Source organism: Aptenodytes patagonicus, chromosome 2, assembly GCF_965638725.1.
Source record: "Aptenodytes patagonicus chromosome 2, bAptPat1.pri.cur, whole genome shotgun sequence".
NCBI lineage: Eukaryota > Metazoa > Chordata > Aves > Sphenisciformes > Spheniscidae > Aptenodytes > Aptenodytes patagonicus.
The window spans coordinates 5,132,844-5,160,505 of NC_134950.1; the positions used below are offsets into that span (position 1 = coordinate 5,132,844).

Below are 27,662 nucleotides of genomic sequence, written 5' to 3' on the forward strand. Positions count from 1 at the left end.
GTGACAGCCCTGGATGGACCTTCTGGTTGTGAGGAGCAAGTGACTCTAGAAGTTCACCAGCCATCCTAACAAAACACAGTCGTCTTCGGCAAGTTTGCACTACTAGAGCATAACAATAGCAACAGAGAAGAAAGATACCTGGGTAAACATATAGCTTCCTACTACAATGCTAATTATGGGACTTCGAAATGATGATAATGTATTGCTATTAAAAAATGAAAAATGATTCATATGTACAGCTATAGACCAGTTTGCCTGATCTCACTTGCAAAAAAATAATAATTGATGTCAAAGCCAGTGAATAAAATATTACAGAATGGGAATTATTAGGTATTCCTATTCAAGGATTATAATTTTATGAGAAAGAGGTCATCTCTGACAAAACTATTTTCTTTCTGTGGGGAGTTACAGTTTGGTTGATATGGTAACTACCTAGATATAATACATCTGTTCTTAGGCATTGTTATTGCCTGTTGAATGACATTTGCATTAAAAAGTAATACTCTAAAATGGATTAAGAGCTGACTGATCTCATGTAGTGCAACCATAAAAGGGATATATAGCAGTTCTGGCCCTATTAAAAATTTCTATGAACAACACAGACATAAACGGAAAATTTTTGCTGATAAAATTTGTGCATAAAACAAAGGATTGACAGAATATTACATAAAGTTGAGGACAAGGACGTAGTTTTAAACAATATGTATTTGAAAGCAACTGCAAGCTCATATAGATTTGAATGACATGGCCAGAGGGGACCTAACAAGGACCAGCGGCTGAAAGCTCAGGTCAGTCAGTTGTATCTTCTTTTTTGCAAATCTGTAAATGTTTACAAATTAGTAGAGATGTAGCTGCAGTGCAGATTTTATTACTCTTTCTGCCATTTGCGGTGCAAATCCTCCAAGCACCGCGAGTGTTTGCTCAAAGTTTGGCCTGGCAGTAGCAGAAAGAATAGGCATAAACGCTCTTCTTTTATCTTAAAATGTTCACTTACGTTAGGGATCTCATAGAAAGGCTCCACAGGAGAGGAACGGCTTTTGTCTTGCCTTTCCTGTCAATGCACCCCTGGGTGTAGCAATGAGACCCAATCGCTGGTTGGGACCGATTGATGTGCTGTCAGTCTGGCACACGGCTCCTTTGGACACAAGTAGCCGTGCTGCTAATCTGGATGGTGAAGCACTAACCTCTTTTGTGCCTCTGTGAATTATTCTGTAGCTGGAAAGTGAGCATTGCAATTGTTTTCTTTCCCTTGTGGACTGTGTATGCTTGTGCCTTAGATGCAGACAGGAAGGGAGAAGCCAAAAGGAGCACAGGATGTGTAAAATGAAGGCCAAAGTGAGGCCACAGTTCTTTAAGAGGTAATAAGAGATTTAAAGGACAGGGCTAGAAGAAAAGAATCATTTTATTAACAATGGCATTTCTATTTTTTGTGGTAAGACAGTTCTGCACTAAGGCCAAGTGGATGAGTTTGCTGTGTAGTCCTGGTTCCAAAATAAAAGCTAAAACCAGGAAGATTTTGCTGGCTCATACCTCCCTGCTAGGAAGCCATGGTACTTTCTAATTGGACTTGGCGGAGAGTGTGTGATGTCCTTAAAGATTGGAGTGATAATTTATATCTCTATAATTCAGACATTACCTCCCTGTTGCATGAAGAGGTACACTGCTGTGTCTGAGATGTTTTAGTCTTCCCTGTGTATCTCTCAGGAGTCCTGGGCAGCAAAGTTGAATGACATTTTTGTGATTTTATTCATGTCTTCCATTTGTTTACTCTTTATTTGGGGGAATTTTGCTCGTTTTGATTTCTTATGTTGCTTATTTTACTGCGTAGCCATATATCTTCCAGTTCTGAGACTGGGGCTCAGAAGTGCTGTTTACTGCACTGACTCAGTGCCTGTAACCAAAAGATCATTTGTTGTTAGCAAAACCAAAATTCAATGCATCAGTATATCATCTGCACAGGCCTTCTGACACTTCTGAGCAAATCTTTTGTCAGTACAGCTTAGTTTTGAATGGAAATAGAGGTGGCCTAACTTTGGCTCTTGCAAGCCTTAATGGTTTAAAAGTTTTTCAACTTTTAAAGTTCTCTTAAAAGAGAAGAGGCTCCCTATTGTGTTGGAAAGTTGTGCAGACCTCTGATGGAGGGGAGCCTACCACATGGTTTCACCTGTCTGATGTTAAGACATAAGCAGGTTTGAGTGAAGTATCCTGGCTTTCAAACCAACAGGCATCAGGGAGCACAGGAGACCTCTGGCTAAAATTTGCACGAAGTGACCCTGTGCATCAATCAGTATCGGTTCCTGGCGTGGTGAAAAAAAAAGTGACTACTCTGAATTTTATCTGTAGAAGCAGCAGCCCTAAAGATGGTCCAATGAAAATCTGAAATGCCCTGGGTAACACACACTTGCACGAGCAACCACTCTCTGGCCTCCCTCACTGCTGCGGCAAAAGGGTGGCTGAATGTGTTCGACTGCTTTTGATGGCTGCGTTGGCTGTTGGGGCTTCTGGCAATGGCTTTTACAGTCCCCTTTCTTTCCACTGAGCTGAGTGCCACATCTGCCGCCGATAATCTGGACCGTAAATTTATTAGCACAATAAAGCAGGAAAAATACCTGATTTCATTGCTAGGCTTAACCAAACATTGTGGAATATTGGATTTTTTACTGAGAGTCAGGAAGCAGGAGGAGAGATATAGGGCCCACTGGCAGTGTCCTCAGAAAAGTCTTTATTTGTCTCATGATTTTGGATGTAGCTTCACACACAATTCAAGGTAGACCTGCTGTAGAAAGTCTTCAGAGAGCCCTGTGAGATTGTGCCCCATTGGTGAGGGCATTGCCTGGGCTTGGGTCACCCTCAGCTCCTGGCTCCCCATCCCTCAGGGAGCAGTTGGCCCTTGCTGCTCCTTCACAAGCACAACAATGAATGATACTGAAGGAATAACATACTAAACACCAGGTGGAGACGATGCTAAATACCATATGCATCAAGGTAAGTATTGCAACTGCGGACGATATGCGTATTAGCATGTGTACAACTGGGCAAATGAAGGAATGGGACTTGGCTGTCCTCACCTGGCTGTTCTTTAAATCAGAGAAAGGACATAAATGTGGGGCTGTGCAAGCAGTGAAAAGTCAGGGGTTCATTTTTATGTTCTTATTAAACTGATTCTTTGAGCTACCTGTCCCCAGTGTCTACAAGTGTGCAATTACCTATTGATCTGGGAAAACAAAGCATAAATAAATGTTACTTCAAAGAAATGGCAGGTAAGAGGTGGATAGGTAGACAGTTCTCTGCAGAAAAGCGTTTACCTGTGATTGTGTTGACACTCATTAGGAGCATGAGAAATGGCTGACAAAGGCTGGGTACTTTCATGACTTTTTTGAAACCTGTGTGTAGGGGTGAATATTCTTCAAAGTTTTAGTTATATTTAACGCTGCTTTCTGCTTGAACAAACTCAAGGAGCAGTCACCTAAATAGTCATGGTCCTGGAGGAGTGTTAACAGGGGAATCACATGTAATACAGTAAGATATAGGAGAGTGGGCTTCACTTTTTGTCTCTGACACTGGCCTGTGATGGGACCTTGGTGTGACTAAAGTCACTTCATCGTCCTATGCTCTGGATTCCCTTTCCTGTCTTAGCAGTTTAGGTTTGAGATTTTTCTGAGTAGAAGCTGTCCTTTCTGAAAAGTTTGGGCAGCACCCCAATGTCAGCCGAGCCTTCAGAAATTCCTTTCCAACAAATCTGAGAGTGGAATAATATTTTCAATTTTCGTAAGTTTTTGTGACCTTCATGTAGATTTACAGACTAGTGAAAGAGAAAAACCCAGAGTGATGTCCCAGCTGAGGGAAAGGCTCAGATCATCTATTCTGTTTGGCTTCTTGGCTAGCCAGTCAGCAAAAAGTGGCTCAAAACTAGACACAGTGTGTTGGGTCCGATAGGGGTTAGGGGATAGGATAGGGGAAGGGTAATTTAGGGCGTGCAGAGAGAGGTAACCAGAATTATTGCTGTGGGACCATGTGCAAGTGTTGGACAAAACCCAAGAGATCAGCTTTTGTTAGTACTATAGCGTCCAAAATGATGTGTTTACCTGTGATAATTTTATACTGGTTCTTTTGCTTTCCAGATGTTCTGTGTCCAAATGTCCACGTGGAAGGAGATCGATTCAAACACACCAATGGAGGGACTGATGAGATTCCAGGTAAAGAGACACACTTTTCTGCTGTACCTCTGGGAATTGAAATAGTATAACTGTACATTTCTAGTGTGATGTTCTGATTCATTACATCTTACCTAGTTGGCATTTTCTTAATCCAACACATATTCAGTGGTGGAGAAGTACATTAGAAACTGCGGGGCTGGAAAAGAGTTGTCTGTTGACAGCAAATTAATCATGAGCTTTCTTTTGATATGACAGCAAATTAAAAAGCCAATGGAGCTTAGTGTAGTAGACAGAGGAATGCAATAAGTCTTGGAGATGACTTTTTTTTTTTTTACCACTCCATGTTTGGTGAGTTTTAATATCCATTTATTTGATCTGTGATTGTTGTGGGACATCCAAGCACAATGGTAATTACCACTGAAGAAATGCTTATATATGTGTACAAGAAAAAAAAGAAAAGATAAAAAGTCCCAAGAAGAACCATCTTTTCTGAAATGCTGGTGAAAAATCAAGAGGAAAGCCAGTCTGGTGATATCTCTGCTTTTCTGTGAGTTCTGATATATCTTTCCAGCCAGCTGAAGGACTTAATCTGTCAGATATATGCGTGGGCTGCACCTCTTCCCTAGCTCCCCAAGACTGTTTGAGCTGTTGGCAGAGAAAAGCTGCCCATCAAGGATGTACTGGGAATATCTGTGACTGACCCAAGAACATAAGTCACTGCAGTGGGAGGCTGGAGGCTTTTCTTCAATTTGATTATGAGTAGAAATGGTCAAAGTTTGACAGCTCTGCTACTCGCTCAGGGTTTTTTCATTGGGGGATTTTCACTGCCTGCACAAAATATCAGTTCCAACTGTGCTGTCTGTAGGCAGCTTATTTTGGCTGCAGTCTGATTACATCTAAGCCTGTGATATGCTGGGTGGTAACAACTTTTCTGGTCATTAGGCCCAAACTCATAATCCTGAAACACCCATTTTCAACTGCTGTCTATTGCTAGGTCTTGCATCAACCTGTTCTGACAGTCCTCCTGTCACTGGGCTGTATTCAGCAAATAGCCCTACTGATTCTGAATGAACCTATTCGCAGTGGAAGCTGCTGCTCAAAATGAGTGGGAGGATTGCGTCCCTCCTCAGATGATCATCTTCTGTGTGATCCTTTCCAGAAGATGTTGCAAATGGCTGTCTATGTCTAATCTGTGTTTATCTGAGTGGAATTTTAATTCATGTGCTAATTAATAGACTCTATGCTTTTATCTGACTTCAAAAATATAAATATTCTGTTGAACAGAATATATAAAGGACTAGCGTGAAGTGTAGATACATATATGCATATATATTTATATATCATAGAATCAGAATAGTTTGGGTTGGAAGGGACCTCTAAAGGTCATCTAGTCCAACCCCCCCTGCCGTGGGCAGGGACATCTTCAACTAGATCAGGTTGCTCAGAGCCCCGTCCAACCTGACCTTGAATGTTTCCAGGGATAGGGAAACATTCAAGGTCAGGTTGGGCAGAGCTCTGAGTATATATGTATATACTTAAGCTCTTCTGTAAAGTTTTTGACTTATTTTTCCTTTTACCTTCAAATCCCACCTCCCTCCTAGACAGCAAGTCAATATTCAGCATTTTAACTTAAAAGATGACTATTTTAACTTAAAGGATGACTTTGCAGTCTTAGATCTGTAGACTATTTCAGGTTGGAAGGGACCTATGGAAATCATCTGGTCCAACCTCCTACTGAAAGCAGGGCCTACTTCAAATTTAGGTCCACTTTGAAGTTAGAACAGGTTGTTCAGGGCCTCATACAGTTGTGTTTTGAGTATCTCCAAAGATGGGCATTCCACAGGTCCTCTGGGCACCTGTTCCAGTTTGGTCACTATCACACTGATTTTTTTTTTTTCCCCTAATACCTAATCAGAATTTCCTTTATTGCAACATGTCTGTTCCCCTGGTCAGACTGACATTTATTTGACCCAGGGGACCTCTGTTCACTGTAAAGTGTAAACATTCACCATGCCATGCAGTGACTTAATAAGATTGTTATATTATTTGATTGAAGTGACGTGCCTGGCCCCTCTTCACCAATACAAGAGGACTTGTAGGAGGCCCCTGATTGCTCTTACGCGGTGTGACAACAATGATTTCTTTCTCTTCCCGTTCCTGGTGATTAGGAAATTGTCTGCCTTTTCTCTGGAAAAAGTTGAATGGATATTCTGGGTCTGCTAAAGGTCATTGTGCTGCTGGAGCTGGATCAGTATAGGACCAAAATGCTGTTCCACTCCTTATGTACTCCTTACATATTCCATAGCATTTTCTGAAGACTGTGGGCCCCTGGGTCCAAATCCAACAGAAAATCATCGCCTTCTCCCAGCTAAAGTAACTGGAAAATTTCTGTTGGCTTAGTATGCTATGTTTCCTCTTCCAAATGGATGTGTTGTGCTGTTAGTTGTTGCTGAAAGGCTTTTCTATTTTGCTCCAGAGGACTGCGCTTCAGTTTTGAGAAGCAGCCTGCCTCCTGCTCCCTCACACTTGTCAGAGCATTTCGGCTCTGGAATTTCTGCGGATTCACCGCTGACAGCACTGGGGGAGGCTGTTCCTCTGCTACCCAGGTCCTCATGTGTTCAAGGATTTGAAGTTAACGCCTGTATCTTGTGCTCCACTTGGAAGCTTAATGACAACCAAAATTGATCCTTGCCGAGCAGGCTCCTAACACAGAACTTCATAGATACATCTTGCACAAGCTTGTTTCTAGATGGACGCAAAGTGCAGCCCCATAGAGTGGAAGTTGCAATAAATTTCATTTTGGGGACAGGGAAGACGATATTAAAAGGCTTCTCAGATTAAACACCTCTTCCCTCTCTCAGACAGGGACAAGACATCAGAACTGAAGGTAAAAGGGACAAAAGTCTTTCTGGGGATTCTTTTTTCTTATATTTTTATTGGGTGAAATGCACCGGCAGATGGTACAGGCAATGCTTTCACACGAAACATCACCAATGCCAGTCCTTTCTCGTACACCCTACCTGCATACAAGTTATAGCATGACCTGCTACCTTTAAGTCTGTGTCTGCAGTTAAGTGAGTGTGAATTGAGTCACCCTGGATTAGTAGAAGTAAAAATAGAAGCTAAATCATAAAATGAGCTATAAAAGGACAAACGTTGGGTATTGAAGGGAACCAGCGGTGTGACTGAGAGGTGGAAGTTGCATGGGATGTTGTTAAATCAGAGGCTGAGAGTATGTGTGAGGAGGATGGCTCCATGCATAATCAAGTGAATAACTGCATCAAAAAGAACATTATGAGCTGGAAGAGAGCCAACAGCCTAAACTGATATTCTCCTTTTAAAAGACAAGTGATTTTTTTTTCTTTAGACAAACAGAACTAAGTAAATCTCATCTCTCTGGGCTTCAGCAAGCATTTGTTGAGTACTGTATTGAAAATCACTGCTAAACTGAAAAAGGGTAGAGATTAATAAAAGTTGTAAAGGGAGCCAGAAACTGGCTAGCAGGGAGATAATGTTGAAGTTTCTAGGAAAGGGAATAACAAGCCAGAGGGCAGACAGTGGTGGACCTCCTCAGGGTCCAGTTTTAGGTCTAATCTTCTCTGTGAGTTACCACTATAGAGATTGGGATCGGAATATCCTTCAAGGAGGAACTGGTCGGCCTCAAAAATCTGGGAGTTCTTCCAACTGACTTGAGACTATTGGTTTAAAAGGCCTGTTATGGTACTTATGGATCAATAACAGGACTTTGTGGTATAAACTCATACTCTGGAAACTGATGGTGTCTTAGTCAGCTGATGTTTTTAAGTCACAGTGCTGTACAGCTGGGGAAAAAGGCAAAGGACAGTATTGGACAAGGTAAAGTAGGTCTTGTAGAGATAGAGAAGAATTCATGAGGGTGGACAGAGCTTTGGTTACTGCTTATCTAGAAAAGTGTGCTCAGACCTCCTTAGCTCAGGAAAGATGGATTCAGCCTCAAGGAGCTATTAGTATGTTCAGGAGCCAGAGAGACTATTTTCAAACAGGAGATTAAAAAAATGGGTTTGGTTAATCTCGCAGCATGCAGGTGGAAAGGGGAGATACTATTGCTTTCTGCAAATATATCAGGGGAACAGCGGAAGGGAGGTAGGGGAATCACTCAAGGTAACGGACGAAAAGTATATAAGAAAGGGGTATCAACTGTTTAAGAGATACATTCAAGACTTTAGAAGAAGGTTTCAAACTGTCAGAGATATGAAGTACTGGAACGAGCGGTGAAGTAGTAGTAATGGAGACAAATAAACAGTGATGGACAGTCATGAGTCCTCTCACAGCAGAGGATTGTACTCTATGACCCTCTGGTATCATAGCATTTAAATAACAAATCACTAGTTGTAGCATTCAGTAAGGGCTGCCACAGTGAAATAGGATTGCATGAGGTAAGAATATATAGGCAGCTTTACTCTACTACGGATACAAATTTTGGCAGAGAAGTGAAGCGGCATCTGCTTAACAGTTCATAACACGTAAATTCAGAATATAAATGTTGCTGCATGCATTAGAAATCACACAGGGAATTTTGAAAGAAAGCGAGAAATCTGGTTAGAATACCAGGATAAACACTGTTTCTCTTCCAGAAAGTCTGATATTTTAAAGCAATGCTTAATGATACTTTAAACAAGGTTCTTACAGCATCCTTGTGGGTAGCATGTTTTTTTATCAAGTAGAGAAATGAAGACAAAAGAGGGTTTAACTCATCTGCCCTGAAGTGTTCAAAATAAAACCCCAGTTGTAATACTTAATATCTCTTATATTGCTGAACTGTCATTTTGGTTCCATCAACATTTAACAAAGGATCATGGCCTACTATTAATCATGACCAGGCAGGAAAAGACAATGATAACATTTTGTACCCTGAAGATGTGCCCCTTGTGTATTTTTATGAACCATTACATTGCATCGAAACAGCACATGAAAGTTATTGAAAATGAATTGTACTTCCTGAGGTTTTAAAACTTCACATTTGAATTATTTGTATTTTAAACTAGACCTGTGGGACATGGGATTTGGTTGCAGAAATCTGGATGATCCCTAGAATTAAAAATGGGCTGAGCTCTAGTCCTCAACATTATCCACCAGAGGAGATAATATTCCTCAACAGATACTAACTGCTGTTTTCAGAGGGAATCTGCCACAGAAGTAAAGGAAGACCTGCAATGTTTTCCATAAGTGCTAAGAGAAATTAACGCTGGGGAGGGATACTTCCAACCACTACGTCGTGTTATACATCCCATACAAGCCACACTGGATGGTGTTAATCGGGCAAGGAGGGAACATAAAAGCCTTGACTCTAACTCCTAGGTAGTCGCAAAGACTGTGTGTATGAAGAACAGCAGAAATTGCATTATGGGTTGTACCACAGATTGACCTCAGCTTCTAACTCTCTTCCCCATCTCGGAAACCTCCATGCGCAAATGAGCAAAATGCCAGCATATTTATGACCTCTGTGTTTTTCTGTAGCTCTATAAAGGATGTTTGGGCATTTTATGATAGAGGCACTGGTTGTAAAACTAGTACCCTACAATTATAGACTGCAGTGGCTGGGTTTAACTGTCAGCATGTCTCCAGCGTCCTGCGGTTTGCAGCACAGGGTTCGCATTCCAGAGATGCCGGTGACTCACCAGCTAATTATAATATCCCTGGGACTATTTATATTTGCCCACTAAAACACGTGGTAGCAGGAGGAAATTGGAGTGTCTAGGCTGTTGAACCTGCAGAACGAGCACATTAGACCGATGTCCTCCAGGGGACAAAAGCGTTTTTGTGGTGCCTGTGTGATGGGCGTTTTGCCCTCCCTTTGCACTTGGCAGTCCGTATTGTCCCTCTCATAGTCTCCTTGGGAAGCCCCTGAGAGGCAAGTGGAAAATCCATGAATAGCTGCAGAGATTTGTAACGGATCACTGTCTTCAGACAGTAGATGCACAGAGACGGTTGTCACCAGCAAAGACTGCACATATGCGGTGAAGGTGAAGCTGGCTATTCGTGCGGACACCAGCCGCTCTCTTCTCCATCCTCAGTGTTATACCTGTATAGGCAGGACTGGATACACCTATGATGTGGATGGGAGGTGGGGCAGAAGGATGAAGCTTTGCTGTGCCATGGCATAGCCACTTTGCCGTCGCATTTTTCAGTGACCCCTCACTAGGCAAAGATAATGGGGAAATGGCTAAGGGCTTCTTATTTCCTCTTCCCCCCCCCCCCACTTGCCCTAGGAAGTCCCCCATATAAAATTTCATAAAGAGTGATTAGCACTGCCTTGAGTGCTAATGTTCTCCATTCTTTAAGGATCTGGAGAGCTGAATTTGAAACCTGGTTCCTGAGACACATACAACTGGCTATAGCTGCTGTATATCCATGAGAAGTATATAAGGAAAGTAGCAGCTGACCTGTACCTGTAGTCCCAAGAGTCATTTCAGCCTCCTGTGAGGTGGAGAAGATGGATGGGCTTGTGCTGTGGGGTGGATTTGTCCTCTGGGCTGGTAGGTGGGATACCTTCAGTGCAGGTGACCTTAGTGAGTCCCTTTTAGCTTTGCTTTCTAAGAGTCTGTGTACTGTGCAATAGCTAATCTTAACATTAGAGCCTAGATCATTGCACTTAGATCTTTGAAGTTTTTCAGAGGTTGCCAAATGATTCACCCATGTTCAAGGACATTTTAATACCCAGTAACTCCAAGAAAACTAGGTCAAGCAGGCAAATAATTACTGATAAGTCATCTGTGACTTCTAAGTGTAGCCACTGCAGTCCTATGGGCTAGCTCTAACCTGTGCATTAGATGTGCACCGTGGCATGCCCGGTGTCCAGATCCCCCAGTTATCCAGATCATCCCCACCAGGGACCTGTGGTGGTTTCTTTTGGTCTTATGTACCAAGGAATTGCCCTTCTACAGAAACTAAAGAATTGGGAAGTGAAAGTGTACAGTCACCCCAACAGGGGGTAGGGTGCCACCAAACTGTGCATCTGGATTAGGAGCCTGGAAACAGTCAAGCATCCTGCAGAGTACACATAACCATGCCATCACCCACAGAGCTGGGTTGAGTTCTTTGAATAAAAAAACCATGTTTTAAATTAATCTTTTTCCTAATATGGTCAGAGATGTAGCTATTACCCAACACCATGGATCTCAGTGGACTTCTGGCACTGTGAATGACTGGACCGATGCTAGGCATCAGATCTGTGCTGGAGCAGGTAGCCTGGCTGAGCTGCTCAAAAACATCAGGGAATATGGAGGACGAATGCTGAAGTTACTTTAGAACCTGCTACTGTGGGAAGCAAGCTGTTAATAGCTGAACGGTCCCTGTGAAAGCCTTTCTCTGATCTGAATCCCAGCAGTGGCAAATTCTGACTTCTGCATTCACACAAAAGACTTAATAAGGGTTATCCATGCACAGGAATGTGCACATGAAGTATTCGGATCTACCTGCATATTCAAAAAATAAAAATCAATCTATCCCTAAAGGCTTTTTCTTTTTTTAAACTTGTAGTATTTGCTTTCTCCCAGAAGTTAAACAAGCCAGGATTTTTTCGTATTCCAGTGCATTCGAGGTTGATGAAAAGGAAATAAATTTGATTTTTGACTATTCATAGCCCAAGAAGCAACCAGTCCTTTGGCTATAAAAAGACTAATAGATTGGCTAACCATGAGGTACTTCCAGATATTTCTTGATCCAAATATTTTAGATTAATTCTACTTCAGAAAGAGATTGCTGCACAAGAGGGTCCTGGAGAAACCATCCCATAGATTCTTCATCAGTGCAAACTTTTTGGCCGTTGTGCACACATGGTGGGAAGAAGGCGCATATATAATTTCAATAAACTCCTCCGAACACTTGGAGTTAAATCAGTCTGTCTGATGTGAATGGTCTCTGATGACAGCTGTGGCCAGGTTTTGGTTTACCTGTAGGTCTAATCTATTTTGTACTGATCATCTGGCGTAAAGCAACCACCACAGTCTCTTAGAGAGCAGTCCCTACCTGCTTTCATATTAGGCCTTGCTCATAGCACCTAAAATTAATGAGAATATTTTTATTTTCATGAACACCATGTTGGTGGGGTTTTCCTATAGCCCAGATAGTAGCATTACAAGGAGACTCTAGCAGGCTATGTCTTCGTAAGCTGCTTTTCCTCAAATACATTGTCTTACCCTGAAAATAATACTAGCCTCTCATGCAAGCAAGCAGTAGGAATTGTTGCTGGTTATGCTGAATTCATCAGTCCTGCCACTCTGCTCTCATAAACACTTATCCGCTGTCATTTTTTCTCAGGTATATGCATAAAGTCCTCTTGGGTCCACCTTGCTGCCAACAAAACTTTTATTCAAATAAATGTTGAGTCCTCCCCTCCCCACTGCTGTCCCAAGTGGTGAGTTTGCAGTTATGCCATTTTATGGCTTTCCAGAGGAACGCAGAGCACCTTAGCACCCGAGGAACTCAAAAGAGGACTTCAAAATAGAGGAACTAATTAAAATCAGAACCTAATACAAATAGTCCTGGTAAGTTCAGCTGGTGCAAGCCTATCTGGCATACAAGGACATCAAAGGAATAATGAACCTCTGTTTAATCTTGTAAATCACTGGAGCAGGAAAGGAGCTGAAAGAGGGACTGTGGCACTAAGCCAAATGTCCATCACTGAGAAAATGGAGAATGACTTGAACACAGGAAAGCCTTCAGTAATGAGGCAAAGAGTTCAGTGTCAAAACCAGCTTTCAGTATCGTTCAATATGCCACTCGCAACTGTCCGAAAACTGAGAGCCAAACGGGTAAGAGAGAATGAGTGGACTGTTGTAGATAAACAGAACAATGCATCACATAAAGTGGTGTGTTATTAACATGAGTTCAGGTGTTGAAAGGTGCTGCCTCAGAGGCAGCCGCTGTAGACATGTATTTATTTCCTGTTTTCACGGCAGGCTGGGGGTTAGATTACAACAGCTCTTTCCACCAGGTGAGATGGCTAAAACTGTGTATTCACTTATTTGCTTGTGGTTTTGACCTCTCTCTCATACTGTCTCTTTGGCCTAATTTTCTCATTGGTTTTATATCCCTTTTATCTTTCCTGAAGTGTTATCTTTCCCTTCCTGTGTAAGGCTACCAAGTGCTGTGTCTGTCCCCTGTTTTTGACTGAAGCTTTAGGCTGATGTTTCTGAAACAGAGTGGCCCTGTAGCTCAACCTGGTCATCGCCTGCTCACCTGCCTCACTGCCTCCCGAAGCTTGCTCCTTTTTGAGGTATAACTCTTGTTATATTCCTCAAGCAAGTTTTCTGCTGCTCATAATCCCAAATGTGGATTGGTGCTTGAGCTGAGATCAAGCCCTTTTTGTGATCTGCATGGGACTCTTGTGGCTTGCTGCTTTGCTGGGGCCAAGGAAAACTAGAACTTGCATCTCCCACAAGTTGTGGTGCAGAGGAGGCAAACCAGGATCAGTAAACCAACAGCCTGAGTGGTGGCATCATGTATCAGGGGTAAATCTGCTTTATTATTGTTATAAAACTGAGACCATATAAAGGGTCCTCTAAACCACCTTATGGAGTATCACCTAGAAGGTAATAGGCCTGCTGGAAGATACCTTCTTCATGCTGGTGTAAGAGCTGTTCCGTGTGCTTCCACAAAGCCTCATTATTAGCTTCAGCTCTTAGCTGCTGTCCTCACTGAAGTCTGGTGGATCTGGTGAGAAGAAAGTCAGACCAGCATGAAGTGCTGCTTAAATCCCAACCATAACATCTGTGGAAAAAAAGGGCAATTGGTTAATAGCAAGAACCTCTTTAAAACACTCTTGAGGCCCTTTAATCTGTAGGCTCTGGAAAATTATATAGTTCCAAAATTCCTTTGCAAGCTGCTTTTAAAATATAGCAAATTAATTTTTTTAATGCCTTGTGCAACCCCTTTAGTCACCACACTACTTCATGCACGGCTTGTAGGCAGCCAGTAAATCTCTCTGGTTTGTTCCTCCAGTGGTGCAGTCCTTAACGCTTTGGAATAAGTCAGATAACCACTGCTGGATGATGCTGCTGAATCAAACTGTTGAGCTGGGAGTGCTAGATGTGGGGTGAATTATCTATGCAAAAAAATAAGCTGCTGCTTTTTCTGTCTTTACTGGAAAGGTGAACTAGAGAGAAATAAAACAGTGCAAGGAGACAGAATTTCTATGCATTGTAAGTCTTTGAAAATCACTTCTTTCGACAGCCAGAGAGAGTTTAAAAAAATTAGTCCAGCAAAAGACTTTCTTTCAAACCCCTTTTTACAATCATTCGCAATGAGACAGGTCTAAACAGTTTCTGAGCTGCAGGACTCTGACCTTACTGTTGTTTAGATTACCATGAGCAAACAAGTGACACCTGTGTGCCCCACAAGGATACGGGGACAATGTGAAGATTTAGCGTCTAGATGCTTTGACATTGACCCCAGTGTTGTCATCATAGACAGCTCACCAACCCAAGCAGCTGGTCATCAAGAAAGAGGAAAAGGGCTTTCTGACTGCCTCCTGCCAGCACGCCAGAAAGACATTGAAGGATGATAGCATCAGTGTGCCCCTCCCCCCCTCCTAAATACTACTTCTTGTTGCCAAGTGGAACTATGGTTGGGACAGTGATATACTGATATGGATGTAGGTAGTTTTAACGTGGTAGAAGAGCCTTGGAGACAGAGACTTCAGTGACCACTTAAAAATATCCCTAATTGTCTGATGCTCTGTCAGCTCTTGCCAGATTTCCTTTCCTGTGGAGGAAGGAATATCAGGAACAGCAAAAATGCTGTAGCAGATGATGACTGCTATAACAATAACAGCAAAGTAGTAGGTCTCCGGTTCAGGGTTTGGACACTTTTACTTCTATCTTATCTTATCAATATCTTTATCAATGATCTGGATGAGGGGATCGAGTGCACCTTCAGTAAGTTTGCAGACGACACCAAGTTGGGCGGGAGTGTTGATCTGCTCGAGGGTAGGAAGGCTCTGCAGAGGGACCTGGACAGGCTGGATCGATGGGCTGAGGCCAACTGTATGAGGTTCAACAAGGCCAAGTGCCGGGTCCTGCACTTTGGCCACAACAACCCCATGCAGCGCTACAGGCTTGGGGAAGAGTGGCTGGAAAGCTGCCTGTGGGAAAAGGACCTGGGGGTGCTGGTCGACAGCCGGCTGAACATGAGCCGGCAGTGTGCCCAGGTGGCCAAGAAGGCCAATGGCACCCTGGCCTGTATCAGAACTAGTGTGGCCAGCAGGAGTAGGGAAGTGATCGTGCCCCTGTACTCGGCCCTGGTGAGGCCGCCCCTCGAATACTGTGTTCAGTTTTGGGCCCCTCACTACAAGAAGGACGTTGAGGTGCTGGAGTGTGTCCAGAGAAGGGCAACGAAGCTGGTGAGGGGTTTGGAGAACAAGTCTTCTGAGGAGCGGCTGAGGGAACTGGGGTTGTTTAGCCTGGAGAAAAGGAGGCTGAGGGGAGACCTCATCTCTCTCTACAACTCCCTGAAAGGAGGTTGTAGCGAGGTGGGTGTTGGTCTCTTCTCCCAAGTAACAAGCGATAGGACGAGAGAAAATGGCCTCAAGTTGCGCCAGGGGAGGTTTAGATTGGACGTGAGGAAAAATGTCTTTACTGAAAGAGTGGTGAAACATTGGACCAGGCTGCCCAGGGAAGTGGTTGAGTCACCATCCCTGGAGGTATTTAAAAGACGTGTAGATGTGGTGCTTAGGGACATGGTTTAGGACATGGTGGTGTTGGGTCGATGGTTGGACTCGATGATCTTAGAGGTCTCTTCCAACCTTAATGATTCTATGATTCTATGATTCTATCCCAGCTCTGAACTGAGACACATCTTGGCTGTCCAGAAATAGCTGTTTTCAGCCTAGAGCATTGTAGAAGATAAGGATGCTAAAGGTTTAGATACAGTAGAAGAAAAATCATACCCCTCATTTACACTCTAACTTCAAGTAACTAATTGCCAGACATAGCTGGTTAAATGCACTATTTAACTTTAGAATATGGCATGATAACATTTTTTTTTTGTTATTTTGAAAGTATATATTAGCACAGAAAGTAACTAAGGTAACAAAAATGAGGGCTCTTTATGGTGCTAATAGCCTTGCAGACTATACGGTAGGAATTGAAAGGGATGTTCAGGATCTAATGAGCACACAGGCTTTTTCTTGTGAGCACAGGCAATCCATGAAGGCTTAACTTTCAAGACTGCAGAAACGTTAGGCAAGAAAATTGGTAAGATCTTGTATTTGCTGAAAGACTCCCAAGTGATACTGTTCTTCCTAGGAATTTATACACTCCTCTAGTCTACCATAAAGTTTACTGCCATTGACCTCCCTCTAGTAAAAGTAACAGATGCTGTTTTATCACAGGCAATACAGATTGCTATTTTCAGAAGTCTCAGAGAACCAGTAGCTGATGACAACCTCCCTGACCTTGGCGATTGGTGATACTCCGTCAATACATTGACAAGGCTGATAATTGATCTGAGAGTTTAAGCAAGACCAGGGTATGGAGCATTTCCTGCAAAAGCTGCTTTGTTTTATATTGATGCTTGTGGCTGGAAATCCTCCATAATAAATATATTCTGGACGCATCACTTGAAGCTCTGATGTCCAGTGCCTTTCCTGATTCCTTTCTCACCTGCTTTCCACATTCACCTCCAGGCCATTGCCTTACCAGAAACTCTCACAAGTAGAAGTAGCCCAGTGGTTCCCCCTGTGAGTGTTGTCTTGTGCTCCTTGGGAATGCAAAGCAGGAGGCTTTCCTCAGAAGGTTTCTTCAGACTAAAGAAGAAATTAAGGGCTCTGCCCTACTTTGAGAAGACTTTCCAAATGTGCACGCTGCTGTGTTTTCTGGCTATTAAAACTTCACTTTGTTGCTCTGGTTTTCTGGGTTTGGGTGCTGTTTTAATTTGGTGGGGTTTTTTGCCTCTGAACACAGGACAGACAGGAAGATCTTAACATGCACACTAGCTGCCGCCATGCTGTCCGTATCAGGTCCTTAATGGAGCCAGGCAGAAATCCAGCTCATACTCAGGGCAACCAACCGTGGCCCCTTTGGTCTGGTCTTGAAATAATTATCTTGAAACAAATGTTGTAGGACCACTGGACAAGTACAGAGCTGTTTGATCATCCTTTGGCCACACCAAAGTGTGTGGTTGGGTGCAGTGTAGGCATCTTTCCTGTAAAAGAGAATCTGGTTGCATATTACAGTTAGACGATGTAGAAAGTGTCCAGTGCCACATTTTGCCCATCTTTTCCCTGTAACAGGCAAATCTGGGTGTGTTTTCTGATTCTGGAAAAATGGGCTGCTTCCTGTAAGGCAGTTATTACTTGCAAGTAAAGAGACATTCAGCTGATTTGATCAGCAGAGCAGTGCATAAGAAATTGCTTTTCAAGCCAAGTATGCTGTTAAGAATCTGAGCTTCTCTTTCAGGTCACTATTTTAATTTTAATGTTAATGTACTAGAGTGTGCTGCTTTTCAAGAGATGTAATCATGCTACAGGGTTTCCGTGGCCCCATATTGTTTTAGTAGCTATAATGAAGTAGGAGGCTTATGATCAAAGAGCATTATTCATCTTATTAATTGCCATATTTATGGCATTACTGATTAAATAGTTTATAAGCCAACTGGGAAACCACACCTGCCCTGGTACACAAAAAAACACCTTTTAAATCAAAGCAACTGAGGACAGGAAAGTCCCACTGTTTCATCCTGTGCTGGAGCATGGTGCAATGACTGGGTAACGGGAGCTTTGTCCTTGCTAATTTAGGCAGGTATGTTCTTTCCCATTTCACTTGTGGAGAGGACTGGTAAGCTACGTGTAAGATCTCATTTTGCCTATGGCACTGACAGCGTGGTCCCTCCTTGGTGGTGGAAAAACCAATGGGCAGCCCATATTTCTGCTGTCAATCCAGCCCAGAAATGCTGTATGCCAGACTAAACGGTAAGTGAGATGTTTGGGGAAAGATCTAAGTGAGCTGTTTCCACTGAGCTGTTAGCAGCCAGACAGTGCCAAGCGTAAACTCCTCTTCAAATGTCGGAGAAAAGATTACAGCATCACCTGTTTTTTTACATGAACATTGTGGTTCAAGACTAAATTAAAAGCATCATGCTGTCACCCTCACAATCCTCGTTCCAGTCCTAAAGTCAACAAGGGAATATACTCAAACCAAAGTGCTTCCAGGCACATGAAGTAGACAAATTAATAACAATAAAAAAATACTATATTGTCCTTCAGCTGAAATAATCTTAGAGGTCACTTTAAAACACAAATTCATTTTGAACTTTCCCTATGTGTCTTCTTTCCAGTCCCAGCTGGGCAATCTGCCTTGACTAATTTCTCAGCCTAAATGACAATATTTTGGGTTTGTTTGTTTCTTCTTCCACTTAGAAATGGAATGGTATCTGTTTAAGGAGACTCTTACAGTGAATGGTCAGGATAGCAAACTTCAGATATTGCTGGTCTGAATTTAAAAATCTGCAACCTTTATTCAATCCTGATGGCAAATGAAGCAATAAGATAAGTTACACATGATTAGTTAACATTTTTTTCCTCTTTACTTCTGCTTCATTCACTGCACAAAACAGATAGCATGCCCTATGAGTAGAATATATCTCACCCAACTTCAGCAGTCTGAAAATTACTGTCTGTAAGGCCTCCCCTTCTGCTGATTGGAAGGAGGTAGGCACTGCCAAATAGTGATTCAGCCTGTCTGTAGATAGGTCTGAGACAGATGCGATGAGTCATCTTCCTAGAGACTCCTACATTTCTCTGCTGACCCACAAGGGAACCGAGGCAACCTACATACATTAGATGTCTCCTTTTTAGACAGCTAGAATCAGGTGAGATGCATCTCACCCTCAGCACAGTTCTTCGTTTAGTGTATGGCCCGATGTCACATTTTCTGTAATGCCATTGAAATCCTTCAGCAACTAAAGTGTCCGTTACCTCCACGGGCTTTGGTTGGCAATGGGGTATCTAAGAGTGGAGGCTACCTCACCAGCTAGGTGAGGTTTAGCATGCAACCTGAGCATCCTAAGCTCTCTTTATGTCAATGGAGACAAACATGCACTTTTGGCATCTGTTTTAGTATGAGATTAATCTTTCCCTAGAAGCGCCTGTATTTGACTCTCTGTGCCTAACTGAATGAGAGTCCCTGGTATTACCCTGTCTAGAGAGCTGACATTTAGCCAGATGAACCCCATGTGAAGTGCTCTGTAAACATGAATTAGTTGGTTTCATAGCTCCCTCCAAGGAAAGTGGAGGCAATATCTCAATTTGACACAGAACAAATTAAGAGTGTGATTAAAACAAAACCATTTTCTGGTTTTGAGTGTGGACTCTGACACATCTAGGGCTTAACTTTCCTGTGGCTGTACATGACATTTTTCAAAGAACAACCCTCATTCATTCTTTAATGAAAAATATATCAAGAAATTTGCAATTTGCCGATCCATGGCCTGAATAAGAAAAATCCTATTATGATTTACCTGTGTGCTTTATTCAATCCTGAATGCAAATGAGATAGTATAAGTTATGAGTGTGACTTATTTTCATTACTGCAAGTTCTGCTTGCAAAATAGTTTTAATAACCTTGCATATGTTTCATGGTGTTATTTAGGCTTTCTAAACTGCATGTCGTTAAGAAATCTCAGGGAAAAAAAAAAGAGTGATTAATTCTGACACTTGTTTTGATTGGAAAAGCATGCTAGTGTGCACACCTTCACAGTTGCTCATGACGTGAACGTTAGCTTGAGTTGTCGGAGAAAGATGAGAGTAAGTTTGGGTCTGAGCTAATGATGGGAAAACTTAGCAAGATGTTTTTGTCACTGCATCTTGCACTTGTGTATTTTGAGCAATGGAGCTTTATGAGCTCCATGTGATGAGCAATACTCTACAGCTTGAGGACTCTGGTGACGACATTACGACGTCACTTGGGCAGCATTTCAGCCTTCACCATTCACAGCTCAGCTGCTGTGAATGGTTGACAATTCCCCTTGGTAGTCAGTGTGGCCTCTTCTTACCAGCAACGCCCAGCTGCCTTCCTCACATTTCTGTGGTTGGTGTAGGTGAAGGATATGTACTGCATGGTGAAGTGAGCTATGGGAGGGTTTATATGGACAGGTCATACTGTTTTTTATGTGATAGCCAGAAGGGAGCTCTCATGTTCTGGTAGGGTCTATTTGCTACAATTTATAGCTGCAATCGTGGCTGATTACAGTACATCAGAAGGGTGTATCACTGGAGTTGTTGCAGAGGTGATTATGAGGTGGAGCCATGAGGCCCTGGAGCATCTTAACTGCCTTATTTGCCCTCCTGAATGTCCAGTAATAGCTGAAAATAGAGTGGACAGGAGGGAAAAGCTGTTGACAGCCAGGAAAGTTACTGTAATAGAAAAGGCCTCAATTTGGCACCAGGCAACCATTTCTGTCTTTGCAAATAATTAAGGTTATATTTCCTCAGAAAAAGCTATTTCTTTTGAAAAAGCTCCATGATGGAAGCTTTATGTTTTATTTGCTGTCTGCTGTCACATCTTGATTTGCCTTGGGACTGGCCCACACAGGTTTTTTGCACCTATTTATTCCTTTACATTTGAAGAATAATATCATTAGGTGGGTGCCTTTTCCTGTTGCAGCTGTTTTCAAGCCCTGCAGTGGCTTTCAGCCTGTGGGTTGTGAAAGGTTCACGAGGGCAACTAAGAAACCCAAGAATCTTAGGGCCTAAGTTCACCACACAAAAATGTTTATCTATCCTATGAAAGTTTTAGGAGCTCACTAACTGAACAAAGTTAAAAGCACTGCCATAGTTCAAAATCAATTTATCAAAATAAGCCACTATAATATCACCAGTTTTGTGTGCTGGAATTACACCCACAGGAGTTAATTTGTGTAATTGTGCATGTGTGAGGGAGAGAAGAGGTTGGAAAAGCCGAAATAAAAGAAAAACACAGGTTCTCTGCTCAGTCACTCTCAACCTGACTTTTGCAGTGCCTTTGCCTCTAACTCCACAGTGTGTCTGGTTCTGGGAGTGGCTATTAGTTTGGATGTGCATCCCGTGGAGCCAGTTTGGAGCTAAAAGCAGGATGGTTGCATCCACACAGTACTGCACCTCCAGGAACTGGATGAATTCAGGAGCATGGCACAATTGTACACCCACTGTCCCTGGCAGTTTAGCAGCTGGGACTTGACGTCGCAAAAGCATGGGTTCGTTGTGGCTGGGACCATATTGATTCTGGAGCTGCATAGACCCATGTGTGTGGTTTCTGCTTGAGCTAATAAGCCTCGTCAGAACAAAGTCAGAAGCTTTACACAAATGTCTGCAGTGAAGATTAATAGCTCATGATAATGACGAGTTGATTGGACTAAGACTAAGTCATATTAAAATGTTATGAAAAGTATACTTGATTCTGCTGGCGCAGAATATATACAACATGGTCGGGACCCTCCACACCAACTACAGGTTCCATCCTGGCAGTGTATGAGCTGGTTTCAGTGTATCTCGATGGTCGTGAGGAGCAGTATCAAGTATGTAGTCAAGTGTCTTGGACTAGCGGTTTTCAATAAAGACATGGACCTATTAGAGTGGATCCATAGAATAGAATCATAGTATCATAGAATCGTTTAGGTTGGAAAAGACATTTAAGATCAAGTCCAACTGTTAACCTAGCACTGCCAAGTCCACCACTAAACCATGTCCCTAAGCACCACATCTACACATCTTTTAAATACCTCCAGGGACGGTGACTCAACCACTTCCCTGGGCAGCCTGTTCCAATGCTTCACAACCCTTTCGGTGAAGAAATTTTTCCTAATATCCAATCTAAACGTCCCCTGGCACAACTTGAGGCCATTTCCTCGTGTCCTATCGCTAGTTACTTGGGAGAAGAGACCGACCCCCACCTCACTACAACCTCCTTTCAGGTAGTTGTAGAGAGCAATAGAGGCTGAGCTCCCCTCAGCCTCCTTTTCTCCAGGCTAAACAGTCCCAGTTCCCTCAGCCGCTCCTCATAAGACTTGTTCTCCAGACCCTTCACCAGCTTTGTTGCCCTTCATTGGACATGCTCCAGCACCTCAATGTCTTTCTTGTAGTGAGGGGCCCAAAACTGAACACAGTCCAGAGGAGGGCCACGAAAATGATCAGAGGACTGGAACACCTCTCCTATGAAGAAAGGCTGAGAGAGTTGAGGTTGTTCAGCCTGGAGGAGAGAAGGCTCCAGGGAGACCTTATTGTGGCCTTTCAATATATAAAAGAGTCTTATAAGAAAGACAGAGAGAGACTTTTTGCCAAGGCCTGTAGTGACAGGACAAGGGACAACAGTTTTAAACTGAAAGAGAGCAGATTTAGACTGGAGATAAGGAAACAAATTTTTTACGATCAGGGTGGTGAGGCACTGGAACAGGTTGCCCAAAGAAGCTGTGGATGCCCCATCACTGGAAGTGTTGAAGGTCATGTTGGACGGGGCTTTGAGCAACCTGATCTAGAAAGATGTCCCTGCCCATGGCAGGGGGTTTGGACTAGATGATCTTTGAGGATCCCTGCCAACCCAAACCATTCTATGATTCTATGGTTCTATGATTCTATGAATAAGTGTTTCAGTCTGCACCTGTGCATTTTTCTACATAGGGATTAATGAATTATACAGCATTTTCAGGGTGTTGTGGTGATGCAAACAATAACTATTGATTTCTGGAGAACTTTGTTCTAATCTCCCCAGGACTTGTTACAGTTTGAATTGATGCTTGTTTTTGAGTTTTTGGACTAAGCAGATTAGACCATGTCAGAATTTTGTTCTGGCTTTTCCCAACAAGAACAAGGTTAATCTCTGAAGTGCTGTGTTTGTGGGCTAAGATAACTACCTAAGTACAGTTGAAGATATGTCCCACTGCCTGATCAATGTCTTGTATTTACGCTTCCGTTATGGACAGGATTTGACCTGATGGATTTGTTCAGTGTGAAACAGATTTTTGGAATGAAAGAAAATGGAATTCAGAGCGCTTATGTACGACTTGGAAGCTTCCCTGTTGTTCAGAAAACTGAGTGAGTACCCTGTTTTTTCGCTTTATTTTTGTCTGAGCCTCTGCTTTACATTAATTGGTTCCTCTAGGTTAACCTTGTAGTAGTTATCTAGTACCTACACATATATTGCTGCTTTAATCAGCTCTTTCAGTTCTGCTGGCGCAGAATATATACAACATGGTCGGGACCCTCCACACCAACTACAGGTTCCATCCTGGCAGTGTATGAACTGGTTTCAGTGTATCTCAATGGTCGTGAGGAGCAGTATCAAGAAAAGTATCAAGAAATTCACAAAAGAACTTCTAAAAGGAATATTTGGTAGCACTCCCATTGAGATATATATTTGCTAATCACAAGAGACCAGTTCCTAGTAGATGTTGTTATCAGTTAGCTAATATGAGTTTTGGCCTCCTAAAAGAATGAGCAATTTTTAATCCTGTGTCAACATGGATTCAGTCCTTGGAGCCTTTTAATGACCTGAGGCTGCCAGTTGTGTCGTAGTCTATCGGAACGGTTTCTCTTCGGGTTGTCATTTGAGTCCTGCTAGCATTAGCCTTGAAAAGAATGAGTGCATAATTTCACTGAGTAACCGTGAACCATAGATTGAATTGTCATCATTAACATTTTTGCAGTAAATTTCTCTGTGCTGGTTTGAACTTCAGCTTAAAAAATCGATAGTAATTCTTTTGCTTCTTATGGATGAGGGCTGTTATTTTTTATTCTGTTTTAGCTCTTCTACTCAGCTCACTGCATCTTTGAGATTGTCCTGTGACTTACATTTGCTTGATTTCACAATATTTTTTTCATTCTGGAGCCAACTGAATTGATTTGCCCTTCTCCCCTCCCCCTCTTTCTCCATATAAACACATAGTCTTTAAAAAAACCAGAAAGTACAAATATGATACACTGAAAGGAAAACTGTTTGCTCTAAAGTCCATAATGATGGCAAGTCTCAGGGTAAGTAAATTCATGATCTGGGAGAAGGCCAGCCAACTAAAGACACCTTGGTCTTGATAAGTAGTATATACATAACTGGTGTGTGGGGGGAGGGAAATAAACCTATTTTGTTTGGCTCACAGCAGTCTCTGGGTAGAATCTCTGCTTGCTGCAGCTTGTAACAGTTAGTGGTAGTGTGCTTTATCACTGTAAAGCATTACCACCAAGACTACGTAGGAAGAAGCCCTTGAAGTGAAGAAGTCCAGTTTGCACTTAAGAAATTCTGGGGATTACGATCTACTGAATCTGAGCTCTGGGTGATACTATGACAAATAGCACTAGTGCAGTCCTTGGGTGTATAAGCAGGAACTGTCAAGTGTGAGCTATCTCCATATCAGGCAACTCAGTCACCACTGCTGGGATGCTATGTCCAGTCTTTGTTTCCATAATTCAGTAGATAGGAATGGAGTGAATGAAAAGTTTAAATAACTGGGAAACAAGTCTAACAGTGAGAAATTAAAGAAGTGCAGTGTAGTCAGGTAAAATTAAGAAGTGGTTAGCAACTGAGGTGATCCCTCTCTGTAAGAACCTCTGGGGAATCAAAGTTTAGTAAAGGGTCTTTGGTGCTAAGGATAGCGGTAGACTGAAAGTCAATAGCTACCTGTTAATGACATCAAAAAACAACATGGAAGAAAGGCACACTTTTAACAATGAATGTAATTAACCACTGGAACAAGTTAGCAGAGATTACAGAGAGTTCTCCATTTGCATTTCTTTTTTAAATTAAGGGTTGAAGTACTTTGTTGTTGTTGTTGTTTCTGTTGTTGTTTTTCCAGAAAGACTGGGGGAGTGAAGCCAGACCAACCAGCTGTGATGACTTTCCTTCTGCTTAGATTGCACCCATTTATTTCTTGTTGTTGTTTTTAAAATAAGTAGAATATTTTATTGCCCGGGACAATTAGAAGTAAAACATCCTTAATTAGTAGCTTGAAATGACTAAGCTTCCTTCTGAATGATTAACAGAAACATGGAATTAAAGAAGAACTTTTATATTTCCAGCCTTTTGTATTTTAACTTCCATACTCATGTGGTTTGGGAATGAACCCAAATGGATATATCCCCATAGAAGGTGTCTGCATATTTGGTTCATTTTAGCCTTTGGATGTCAGGATTCTGAGATGGTGCATATAGGGTCATTGCTCACAGAAAATGCAATCTTGTAAAGCTGCACAAAACTGATAACTGCAATAATAAACAAAACAAAAACATCTGTCCTGTCTTGCAGATAACCTCAAGCAACATTTAGCAACTGATAGCAACTTCTCATAATTAGATACAAAATCATTAACTGAGTAATGTATGTAATTCACTTTATTATCTGCTTAAAGGATTTGTATCCTTTTATATAAGCACTATTACTTTTACAGAGTGCCAGCTTAGCTGCCTGGGAAATGTGCCTATTCATCTTCTGATCTGGAGCCTACAACTATGAACTTTCTTCCCATTTGTGATGAGGCATCCTGTGATGGTTCTGTGAACAAGCAAGCACAACAGCCAGGAAAGTGGCTGCAATCAATGTACTGGTCACTGAGGGACTTGCAGGTCCCTCTAGCTGGCTGAGGGCTAGTCTCTAAATCTGGCTGGTGCTTCTCCCCACTCCTCAGGTAACTGGGGCTGTCTTGCTGTTTGCTTATGGCTCCTCAGTTGGTCTTGTGGCCAAAGCTGTGCCCCAGATTTCTGGTTTTGGGAACTCAGGCTTGTTTCTCATTACTTTTGTCTTGGCTAATGCCAAGCTTTTGGCTCACTACCCTGTTCTGTTCTCCATCTATTTCTCCTAGTCCTGACTCCAGAGCCTTCCTCTTGCCATGTCCATCCCTCAATTTTCTCTTGCTGGTTCCAGATCTGGTTCCAGACTTGCTTTGTCCTCATATCAGCTGCCACCTCAGAACTTCCTGATGCTTGGCCTAGCTTCGAGTCATGATCTGTTTGCTCTTTATATTGGTACAGTGTTGTCTCCCCCAGTTTTGGAGTCTTGGGGTTTTTTGGGCATGTATACCTTCATGTGTTTGTCTGGAGACTTTGGCTCCTGACATCAACTTTGACTTCAGTTACCTGCCTTGGGTTTCTCTGTGAACTCTTGCCCTGGTCTCATCATTTGTTCTGCTCCACAGAGAAGAAAATTCTACCCAAAGCTACCAAGACCTTCTACGCTAAATATGAAACCTGTTGAATGCTTCCTTGTTCCTTACTTCTTCTCAAACATATATTTCATATGAGGAAAGGCAGAGACAACTAAGATTCTTCAGCTTGGAGAAGAGAAGGCTCAAGGGGGGGATCTTATCCATGTGTATAAATACGTGATGGGGAGAAAGGAAAGAAGATGGAGCCAGACTCTTCTCAGTGGTATCCAGTGACAGGACAAGAAGCAAGAGGAACAAAGGGAAAACATGAAATTCAATCTGAACACAAGAAAAACCTTCTTTAGACACTAGATGATCTCAAGAGGTGCCTTCCACCCTCAACAATTCTGGGATTTGTGATTCAATGCTGTACCCTCTCCCACTCTCTGCCAGCCCTGTCTTTCCCTTTCCCCCACTCTTCCCCCATACCAGAGACAGCTGTTAGGTCTGGTCTGTGACCTGTCCCAAAATCTTTCGTGGTGCTGGAGTTGGAAAAAGGACAAGACACTGTCCTGAAGTCAGGGATGAGAGACACGGCTCCTTGCTCTAAGGAAGTGGTGAGAGCAGCCTTCCCAGCTGAAGGATCTTGCTGTGGCCCCTATCTGATCTCATGACCTCTATTGCCAGACAAGTGCTTGTCATCTAGAAGAAACGTGTCTGTCCAAATCCGCTGTGAAGTTAGGAGATGTCTATTAGGAGCACACCTGAGGAATTCCTTGTAGGCTTCTTCTTTACTAACCAAAGAAACAGGGTGAATTCATGGGCCCCAGCGCTAGGCTCATATCATTTGTGCTCTTCACCTGTTCGTGTGCTAATGTCAAGTTAGTTTTGGCTGATGTCAAGCAGTGTTATCCCAGACAATGCCTGGGCCTGCTGTGGAGGATGGAGCATGCCAGAGACTGCTCCCAAAGGCAGTTTGGATACGATCACTCCCTTTGGGAAAGAAGCATTTGGTTGAACTTCACTCATGGCTAGTAAATGGACCCTGACCATTATTTACTAGCGTGGATAGTCTCCTACTTCTAACAAGGTAAAGGAGATGAAACATGGCTGAGGTGGAATGAGTGAAGGCTTTTTTGGTCTTTTAGAGAATAAAAGACTGAGGGGAGAGCTGATAAATATACAAAAGGCTGCAGCCAAGAGGGGAGAACAACTTGTTCGCCTGGTTCCTTGTGGAAAAAAGTTATTTCAGGAAGATTAAACTGCAGCAAGTGAGATTTAGGATAGACTTTTTTTGTAGCATGTGGGGTGGTGAAACACAGGAAGAAATTACCTAGGGAGGTTGTATCTATTCCATCACTGAGGTTTCTGAAGTAGAGGCCAAAGAAATGTCTGCCAAGGACGTATGGGTGGGGTTGATTCTGTGTT

General features: G+C 42.5%; 1 protein-coding gene across 1 annotated transcript in view; it reads left to right on the forward strand.

Annotated features, from left to right (window-relative positions):
* The window catches only part of COL22A1 (collagen type XXII alpha 1 chain), a 211,580-nt gene that overhangs the window by 39,335 nt on the left and 144,583 nt on the right, over window positions 1-27,662 (forward strand). The window contains exons 3-4 of the mRNA XM_076329048.1: window positions 4,122-4,196; window positions 23,088-23,199. Coding sequence (XP_076185163.1) covers window positions 4,122-4,196; window positions 23,088-23,199 — 187 coding nt within the window. The remainder of the gene's footprint in view (window positions 1-4,121; window positions 4,197-23,087; window positions 23,200-27,662) is intronic.